Source organism: Cherax quadricarinatus, unplaced genomic scaffold, assembly GCF_038502225.1.
Source record: "Cherax quadricarinatus isolate ZL_2023a unplaced genomic scaffold, ASM3850222v1 Contig1380, whole genome shotgun sequence".
In the NCBI taxonomy this organism is placed as follows: Eukaryota; Metazoa; Arthropoda; class Malacostraca; order Decapoda; family Parastacidae; genus Cherax; species Cherax quadricarinatus.
In genome coordinates, this window is record NW_027196406.1 from 81,668 (window position 1) to 92,784 (window position 11,117).

At 40.7% G+C, this 11,117-nt stretch overlaps 1 protein-coding gene across 1 annotated transcript in view; it reads right to left on the reverse strand.

Moving 5' to 3' along the window:
- Positions 1-4,502, reverse strand: part of Tango4 (transport and golgi organization 4) — an 80,799-nt gene extending 76,297 nt beyond the window's left edge. Inside the window, exon 1 of the mRNA XM_070080970.1 lies at positions 4,442-4,502. Coding sequence (XP_069937071.1) covers positions 4,442-4,487 — 46 coding nt within the window. The 5' untranslated portion in view covers positions 4,488-4,502. The remainder of the gene's footprint in view (positions 1-4,441) is intronic.
- Positions 4,503-11,117: the final 6,615 nt, after the last annotated feature.

Genomic DNA, 11,117 nt, shown 5'->3' on the forward strand with positions numbered 1-11,117 from the left:
ATAAAAACAAATTTAGAGAAACTTAAAGTGAATAGAGTAGCTGATCGTTTATTGTTAAACTTGCAGTATTATATATTATTGTGCAACTTGCGTAGTGTATCAGCTGTTGAATAAGTTTGGAGATGACTTAGTGATTCTTATGAGTTTACTGATTACAGGTAAACGTGACTTGAATCTCAGCTGGATACGAGGGAAAGATTTGACCAGTCAAGAGTCTGGGGAGTTGAAAGCCCTAGAGAGCTCCAAGTACCGGGATTTAAATGTTCCAGACGCACAGGGGTTTAAATGCCTCAGACGCGCTGAGGTTTAAATGTCCCAGACGCTCCTATACAAATAATAATAATAATAATAATAATAATAATAATAATAATAATAATAATAATAATAATAATATTTACTGATGCATCCCATATACGCGCGGCACTTCTACGCACGTAGACGCATGTCTGGCACCTGTATGTCACGGAGCGGTGGGGGGGGGGGATAATACGTGCTTTGAGGCATGTGTGTCCGTATCCCTCAGAGGACGTGACCCCAGCGTAGTGTAGTGTGTGTGTGTGTGTGTGTGTGTGTGTGTGTATGTGTGTGTGTGTGTATGTGTGTGTGTGTGTGTGTATGTACTCACCTATTTGTACTCACCTATTTGTGGTTGCAGGGGTCGAGTCACAGCTCCTGGCCCCGCCTCTTCGCTGATTGCTACTAGGTTCTCTCTCTCCCTGCCCCATGAGCTCTATCATACCTCGCCTTAAAACTATGTATGGTTCCTGCCTCCACCACATCACTTTCTAGGCTATTCCACGGCCTGACTACTCTATGACTGAAGAAATACTTCCTAACATCCCTTTGATTCATCTGAGTCTTCAACTTCCAATTGTGACCTCTTGTGTCTGTGTCCCATCTCTGGAACATCCCGTCTTTGTCCACCTCGTCTATTCCGCGCAGTATTTTATATGTCGTTATCATGTCTCCCCTGACCCTCCTGGCCTCCAGTGTCGTCAGGCCGATTTCCCTCAACCTTTCTTCATAGGACAATCCCCGTAACTCTGGGACTAGTCTTGTTGCAAACCTTTGCACTTTCTCTAATTTCTTGACGTGCTTGACTAGGTGTGGATTCCAAACTGGTGCTGCATACTCCAGTATGGGCCTGACGTAGATGGTATACAGAGTCTTAAACGAATCCTTACTGAGGTATTGGAACGCTATCCGTAGGTTTGCCAGGCGCCCGTATGCTGCAGCAGTTATCTGATTGATGTGCGCCTCAGGAGATATGCTCGGTGTTATACTCACCCCCAGATCTTTTTCTTTGAGTGAGGTTTGCAGTCTTTGGCCATCTAAACTATATTGTGTCTGAGGTCTTCTTTGCCCTTCCCCAATCTTCATGACTTCGCATTTGGCAGGGTTAAATTCAAGGAGCCAGTTGCTGGACCAGGCTTGTAGCCTGTCCAGGTCTCTTTGTAGTCCTGCCTGATCCTCGTCCGATTTGATTCTTCTCATTAACTTCACATCATCTGCAAACAAGGACACTTCTGAGTCTATCCCTTCCGTTATGTCGTTCACGTATACCAAGAACAGCACAGGTCCTAGGACTGACCCCTGTGGGACCCCGCTTGTCACAGGCGCCCACTCTGACACCTCGTCGCGTACCATGACTCGTTGTTGCCTCCCTGTCAGATATTCTCTGATCCATTGCAGTGCCTTTCCTGTTATGTGTGCCTGGTCCTCTAGCTTTTGCAGTAACCTCTTGTGAGGAACTGTGTCGTAGGCCTTCTTGCAGTCCAAAAATACGCAGTCGATCCACCCCTCTCTCTCTTGTCTTACTTCTGTCACCTTGTCATAAAACTCTAGTAGGTTTGTGACACAGGATTTTCCTTCCCTGAAACCGTGCTGGTTGTCAATTATACACTTGTTTCTTTCCAGGTGCCCCACCACTCTCCTCCTGATGATCTTCTCCATGACCTTGCATACTATACACGTTAGTGATACAGGTCTGTAGTTTAGTGCCTCATGTCTGTCTCCCTTTTTAAAAAATGGGACTACATTTGCCATTTTCCATACCTCAGGGAGTTGCCCAGTTTCAAATGATGTGTTGAAGATCTTTGTTAATGGCTCACACAATATCTCTGCTCCCTCTTTAAGGACCCATCGTACTTGTTTGTTATTCCATCTGCATTTGTATACCACACCTTCAACTTCTTTTCTAAGACTGTGGTCTGGGAAGTATATTGGGGTTGGGGAAGTGGCAGACCTGGTAAGGAACTATGGGTTGTTGCTGTGGGGGTGAAGTTTGTAATGTAGTGGGTGTGGGCATTGGATGTGGCATGGGTGTTTTGATTTAGAGTGTTTGGTTGCACTGGGGTTGACCTGGTTGGGAGGCTTCTATAGGAAGTTGTGAGGGAGGCTGTATTTGATCTTCTTCCTTGGTCTGGGATCTCCTGTCTGTCTTCTCCATCCCCTCTCTTTCCTCCTTTCGCCTTTGTACCATCTCTCTCAGTTTCTTCCTTTCTTCTTGTGTTCTGTCGCGGTCGAGATACACCTTCCTGTATGCCGTCATGTCCCTTAATCGTGCTTTCTCCTGCAGGATCCTGGTCCGAGTCGCTTCTGCCTTGAAGGTCACTCTCACTGGCCGGGTTCTTTTTTTTACAAAGCCCCCTATTCTCCGAAAATTTTCCAGCTGGGTCATATCGTCTTCTCCTATTGCTTTCATGATGCTTTCAATTGCTTTTTTTCCCCTTGTTTTCTTGCTTCATATGTTTCCCCCTTCGACTTCCTGGAGCCCATACACAAAGACTGACCTCACCCTTTCATTCTCCCACTGCATATCCCTGTGTATCCCCTCATTTAATTTGGTTTCCTCCACTGCAGCTTTCCTTTCATCAGTTTCACTGGCTAATGTACTTGGGCTCAGTGGCCTGTCATTTTCCCTTCTCGGCTTTCCTTGGGCTCTGTTGTTGTTGTTGTTGTTGTTGTGTGTGTGTGTGTGTGTGTGTGTGTGTGTGTGTGTGTGTGTGTGTGTGTGTACTCACCTATATGTACTCACCTATATGTGGCGTTGCAATACCCAGATCTAAGGTATGCTACCACCCTATCTATGGCACGCAACTTGCAATAGTTAGCTTACGCCAGGGTACCTACTTACTGCTTAGGTGACTTAGGGGCAATAGGTATAAGGAAACATCGCCTACGTTTCTCCCCATACCTGCTCCAGCCATATGTGAAGCGTTTTGGACCAGTTTTTGTCTGAGTATCGATCAGGATTTTTTTTCCTCCAGAATATGCCTGCCAAAATTCGGGGTGCGTCTTATATGCTCGTGAGTCGTATATGCCGAAAAATACGGTAATTCAACTGCAAGAGGTGAAGTCTAAGGGAGTAGATTCCAAGAGGAATTTAGAATGATGAAATGATTAGCCTGTGATACTGATGCTAATATATGTGTATAAGATGGGTAGATTTGAGGTACTAATTATCCACTATGTTTTTATAAGTGGTTGTTTGTAAATGAGCCTCTCTAGACTATTTTCTTCAACAAACCGGCCGTATCCCACTGAGGCAGGGTGACCTAAAAAAGAAAAACGAAAGTTTCTCTTTTAAACAGAAGAAGGGGTTACTAGCAACTTACTCCTGGCATTTTAGTCGCCTCTTACGACAGGCTTACGAAGGAAGAATTCTGTACCATTTCCCCATGGAGACTATATTATTACTATTATTAATATGTGGAGGTGGAAAGCACAGTGCTTGCACTCTGAGGGATGACTGAGGTTGTCGACGCTAGGAAGGTCATCTGAACTGTAATGTTTTAATACTTCTGGCTAGACAGCTATTACATGATTGAGGATGAATGGGTTTCTTCTTGAATCTCCTTACCTCTGTGGAAGCCGGCTGTGTAAAAAGCAACATTCACCAGAGAGACGCAGTGGGTCATACAGTGATAAATGCTAGACTTGTATGAGCTGACAGAGATATACTGTATGAAGGAAAAGAATCGGATACAAGGGAACGTTGATGATAAAAGACACAAATGAATCACAGTGATATCAGAAAGTACCTCTTCGCTCTGAAGGGTGTTAGGAAATCTGGATCAGAAAGTACCTCTTCGCTCTGAAGGGTGTTACGAAATCTGGATCAGAAAGTACCTCTTCGCTCTGAAGGGTGTTACGAAATCTGGATCAGAAAGTACCTCTTCGCTCTGAAGGGTGTTACGAAATCTGGATCAGAAAGTACCTATTCACTCTTAGGAATATAACGAAATCTAGATCAGAGAGTAGGAGAGGCGGATCCTATACACAAAATTTTTAGAATAGGTGTAACAGGGTACAAGAGGTCGAGAATTTAAGTGTGATATCTGGTGAGAGACTGAAAAGTAGAGAGGACCGGGAGCCGAGACTCGACCCTTCCCCACGGCAACCACACCTATGGATTTCTGCGTAGTTGTAACCTCCTTACCTTGACCTTGTCTGTGGTTAGTCGTACTTAACACTGGTTTCTGCATCTCAGCTGATTGGCTGCGCAGCTGTTTCGTCACTCACAACGTCATAGATCCCCTCAGCTTATGGTTTGTTTACATTTCGGCCTCCCACTGTGACGTCACTCACACGTCATCTCTCAGCTGACGGATTGTTTACGTCTGGAAAGATTGTCATTCATTTTTTTTTCCTAAAGAAATTAGTATGTATCCGAACTTCATTTTGGTTTAAGATAATTGTCCCCACAGGGACAATTATGCTTCACTCTTGACGTCGGTGAAGGGCTCTTGATCACAGAAACTTGAGCTCCTTTCCTTGGATCGATTCCCCAAGGTTTAGCATTTTGTCATGAAGATAATAATAATAATAATAATAATAATAATAATAAAATTTTTTTTACAATAACTATTACAATAATGATAGTCCCAGATTATTTTTATTATTATTATTATTATTATTATTATTATTATTATTAGTAGTAGTAGTAGTAGTAGTAGTAGTAGTAGCAGTAATAATAATAATAATATTATTATTATTATTAATGACAATATTAACAATAGTAATGATAATCCCAAAGTGCTACTACTACTAATTATAATAATAATGAAATTATAAATAAATAGATAAATATGTCGGTAAGTTTTATTCGTTTATTCAGGGGAAAAATAAAATTTCCTACATATTACACATATTGTTACACATATTATTACACATATTATTACACATTGTTACACATATTACATATTACACATATTACACATATTATTACACATATTACACATATTATTACACATATTACACATTACACATATTACACATTATTACACATATTACACATATTACACATATTACACATTACACGTATTATTACACATTATTACACATTATTACACATTATTACACATATTATACATATTACACATATACATATCACACATATTACACATATACATATTACACATTATCACACATATTACACATATTACACATATTACACATTACACACATTATTACACATTACACATTATTACACATTATTACACATATACATATTACACATTATCACACATATTACACATATTACACATATTACACATACATATTACACATATTATCACACATATTATCACATATACATATTACACATATTACACATATTACACATTACACATATTACACATATTACATATATTACACATATTCTAGCCAAACCTTTTTTTCCTTCTAATTACGATGATAAATTTATTCTAGTTAAATTCTACCCTTTTTTTTACGCTGTTGAATTTACAAGTAGATTTACATTTACACTTTTTTTAATATATTTTTTAATATATTTAATATATTTTTAATATATTTTTAATATATTTTTTTTAATATATTTTAAAGGTGACTTTCTTTTATTATTATTGTTATAATTGTTTGTGTCATTATCTTTTGTATTGTATTGAAAAGGGCTTTAAACCCGTATGGGCTACACAGCTCTGCTTTCTACTCGAGCTTAGAGAGAGAGAGAGAGAGAGAGAGAGAGAGAGAGAGAGAGAGAGAGAGAGAGAGAGAGAGAGAGAGAGAGAGAGAGAGAGAGAGAGAGAGAGGGAGAGGGAGAGGGAGAGAGAGAGAATCAAGAAAAACTCTTAATTCCCTATTCCTTCTCCCCCATTCCTTCTTCCCTATTCCTTCTTCCCCATTCCCTCTTCCCCATTCCTTCTTCCCCACTCTTTCTCCCCCACTCTTTCTTCCCCATTCCTTGTACCCTATTCCTACTCCTCTATTCCTACATCCCAATCCCAATTCTTTAGACTGCCTCCAGCAGGTCAAGACGAACACCAACAGCCTGGCTGATCAAGAACAAGGTCGAACTCAGAGCACTATTTACACATGAACTAACTACAATTTACCATATTCTTATTCATCATAAAGTCAGTATTCTTGGGTTAGATCTATTAGTACGCCTACTATTTGTGCCGGACTCCTGGCATTCCTAGAAGAGCGTCTAGGTGCAGCTAGAAGCCTCCTAGCTACCATTGCAGTTCTAGATGCGGCCTTACAATTACCAGACACATATGCAACACATATTCTTACTGTTGCAACATTTTGCCTGCTCAGTAGGCCTCTTCTGTTAGATGAGAAACTTTGCTAAGCCTGCTTAGTTTTATAGATAGATACTTACTACCTAGTTTCCTTAATTTCTAAGTTACTTGCTTGACTTAGTTACTTAGCTTTGTACATATTTACTTACTAGCTAGCAAACCACGGAACGGGTGGGCTTTGAACCCGTGGCGAGTGAGACGGAAAACTCCAGGCCAGTGTTAACTTTACTAATTTCTAAGTAAGTTAGTTACATACATAATTATTTACTAGCTTACTTTCTAAGTAACTTAGTTGCGGATTTACTTCGATGGCAGGCATTGCCGTAAAGTAGAAAGACCGGCGAAACCCCCAAAAATTAATATATACGTCGTTTTGCTCTTCGCAGAGCTTTAATAACAACGTTTCGCTCTGTGTAAAGCCGAATCAAATCTAGATGAAGTTCTATATAGAGTGGTGTCTTATCCATTATAAGCCCCTTTCCGGTCACAAGACGGAAACATCAACTGGATGAAGAGACATAAACGTCAAGGAGATCTGATTGTGCGAAACGAGGGAGCGAAACGAGGGTAGGATCCAAGACAGAGAGGAAGTGCCTTGAGGGTGCGTGAGTTCCGTTATTACGTCCTGTAGATTTACAGTCGTAATAAGGAAAGTGATAAGCTGGGGAGATTCACATGGGGTGGGTTGGTACGTGAAAAATGGGTTGGTGTGGGGGGTGGGTTGGAGTGTGGGGAGGTAAGATTTTGTTGGGATTTTTAACATGGAGGGTTAGCCACCCAGGTTAGTCCAAGGAAGTCAGTGAGTCATCGAGGGACTGTCTTATTTCTATTGGGGTCCCCCAGGATGCCACCCATGCCAGTGGACTAGCACCCAGGTACCTACTTGCTTGCTAGGTGAGCAGGAACAACAGGTGTAAGGAATCAGGCCTAATGTTTCCACCCTTAGCGGGGATCCAAACACGGACACCCAGAGTGTGAGGCGAGAGTGTTGCCGACCAGGCCATGGACCACCTTGGGTAGGTTGGACTTTCTCTCATCAGGTTAATTTTCATGTCAGTCCGTGGCCAAGGATAACTAGTTTCTGGAGCCGGATAGCTTCGTAAAGCCGGATAGCTTCCCGAAGCCAGATATCCTATTGCAGCCAGATATCTTAAGCGTCAGCCTCCAGTCTAGGGATGACCCAGTTTTGGAGTGCCTCTGTTATCCTATATTATTATTATTATTATTATTATTGAGGAGCGCTAAACCCGTAGGGGATTATACAGCGCCTGTGAGGGTGGGGGGTTGGAAGGCATTCACGCTCAATTTAGGGAACCGGAGCACAGATCCAATTCCCTAGATCAAGAGCCCCTTACCAGCGTCACGGAACCTTCCTTGAGGGCTATCATTCTGCAGATTTTCCCGTGGACGTTTCTAGAACAGTTAGTGGGTAGCTTTCTCTGTCTGTCTGTCTCTCTCTCTCTCTCTCTCTCTCTCTCTCTCTCTTATGCCGAATTGATCAACTAGGTCAATCTGCCCTGATAATTGAATATTTCTCAAATTTCCTTTTTAGGATTAATATGTAGATTCTACATTGAAAATTATATATATATATATATATATATATATATATATATATATATATATATATATATATATATATATATATATATATATATGTCGTGCCGAATATGTAAAACTGATCAATTAGCAAGAACTCATTTAAAATTAAGTCCTTTCTAAAATGTTCTCTTACACGTTTAAAGATATATTTTTTTCATTAAAGTTAATGTAAAAATTTATAATTTTGCACCAAAAGAATCTTAGAAAACTTGCCTAACCTTATTATAACAAGAGCAATTTATTTTAGCCTAACCCAACTAAATATATTTTAGATTTGTTTACAGTAATTTAATACTAAACAAACACAGTGAAATATAATTTTTTCGTTACGTTCAGAATGATTTTGGCGAAATTATTGCATACACAAATTTTCACTTGTCCTATATGGCAAGATGAACCTTGCTATTTAAGCCAAGATAGCAAGTTCTGCCTATTCGGCACGACATTATATATATATATATATATATATATATATATATATATATATATATATATATATATATATAAGATAAAATCTAACTTCTCTCACATAAGGTGTCAATGACCAGTCTAAGATCATGACGGAAAAGTTCATGCATGCAAGCAAGCTCACCTCTCCATCGCCACGTTGCGTCACCTTGGGTCACGTTGCGTCATCCCAGCCACTCCACGCGATATTAGTAAACATAATATGACGCAATCGAGAGCTTCATTGAGCAGATCTGCCATCCTTCTCCATTTTCTCCACACATATCTTCTAATTCAATTTGTATTTCTGCCTTCCTATATTGTGCACTGACACAGGATGCACTTACTCCTCTACTGATCTAGTTTTGCTGGTGATTTGAGAGCGTGGTCATGATCATTTATTAAAATAAAATTTCGCAAATTCATGATGAGTTGGCAGCCCTAGTCAAATGGATGACTCATGTGACGTCACTGACATGGTTGCCAGCGGTCGCTGCCATTATTATTATTTTTATCGAAAAGCTCTAAGTCCGTAGGAGCCAAACAGCGCCTGGGGACCGGGAGGTAATTATATCTGATCCAAGGTAAAGGAAGGTAACTCCAATTCACTGGATCAAGAGCCATTCACCAATAGTACTCACCTCACTGCTAGAGGTATAATGTGTCCTATCTATTTTTTTCACTGCATTTCTCACCATTTTTTTAAATTTCCATGCCATAAAAAATACTTTACCTTATCTAACAATAAATAATGCCTCCCTCCATGCCCATAAAAAAGCACGATTAAAAAATACAACCAAATTATAGATATAAAAACGAAATTATTTTGTGGGGAAAATGTTGTCTGGCAACTCACTTACGTTGTATAGTATCATTGATTGATGTTCATTGAGGATACAGTCATCAATACTGAGTAAAGATTTTACGTACTTGACATTGATGCGTCTTACGCACGACCAGCAGACATGTGACAGTGACGTATACACCTTGGTGTGTGTGTCTGTCAGTGTACATACACTTTGACGTGTGTGTGTCTGTCAGTGTATATACACTTTGACGTGTGTGTCTGTCAGTGTACATACACTTTGACGTGTGTGTGTCTGTCAGTGTACATACACTTTGACGTGTGTGTGTCTGTCAGTGTACATACACTTTGACGTGTGTGTGTCTGTCAGTGTATATACACTTTGACGTGTTTGTGTGTCTGTCAGTGTATATACACTTTGACGTGTGTGTGTCTGTCAGTGTATATACACTTTGACGTGTGTGTCTGTCAGTGTATATACACTTTGACGTGTGTGTGTCTGTCAGTGTATATACACTTTGAAGTGTGTCTGTCAGTGTATATACACTTTGAAGTGTGTCTGTCAGTGTATATACACTTTGAAGTGTGTGTGTCAGTGTATATACACTTTGAAGTGTGTGTGTCAGTGTATATACACTTTGAAGTGTGTCTGTCAGTGTATATACACTTTGAAGTGTGTCTGTCAGTGTATATACACTTTGAAGTGTGTGTGTCAGTGTATATACACTTTGAAGTGTGTGTGTCTGTCAGTGTATATACACTTTGAAGTGAGTGTGTCTGTCAGTGTATATACACTTTGGAGTGTGTGTGTGTGTGTGTGTGTGTGTGTGTGTGTGTGTGTGTGTGTGTGTGTGTGTGTACTCACCTAATTGTGGTTGCAGGGGTCGAGACTCAGCTCCTGGCCCTGCCTCTTCACTGATAGCTACTGGGTCTCTCTCCCTGCTTCCTGAGCTGTGTGTGTGTGTGTGTGTGTGTGTGTGTGTGTGTGTGTGTGTGTGTGTGTGTGTGTGTCTGTCAGTGTATATAGACTGAGAGTTGGCTTTAATCCCACAGACAATTGATGATCGTGAAAGTTTGAGGTCTTTTGGTCTTGACGGCACCAGATCTCGGCGTCAGGTCAAAACACGTGTGCACACCCCATGGTGTGCACACGTGGAAGAGGGAGCTGAGGAAGGGCTTCGAGCGGAGCTGCTGTTGTGTGCAGAGCTCTGAGCAGGGAGAGTCAAGCAGAGCTCTGATCTGTCGGGGCTCTGTGTTGGAGACACTGGGCAGAGTACTGGCTTGGAGCAGTACTCGCGCTGTGTAGGTCTTGGGACCTGTGGCTAGTGCGTGGCTTAGTTCCTGTGGTGAACACTCCTCTGAACTATATTGTAGATTATATTCTGTTCCGTCAAGTTGATTGTATTCCTTATCTCACTGCTTATATGCACCATCCCAATTTATCTAAACTCCAGTAATGTTCTCCTGTTCCCAAATATATTATTATACAAAGACTTAATAATAAACTGTGTTTGAGTAGAATAGTAATATTCACTGTCCCCTGTTATTTGCTATTTTATTCATTATTTTATTTGAAGTAGTGAGAGGGTGAGTAGTGTGGTGGTAGAGGTGAATGGAGAGGTGAAGGTAGGCACCAGTCACCTCTACATTGATCACAATCACTGACTCCTACCTCCTCGCCTGCCTCTCCCTCCCTACTGGGATCCCTAACATAA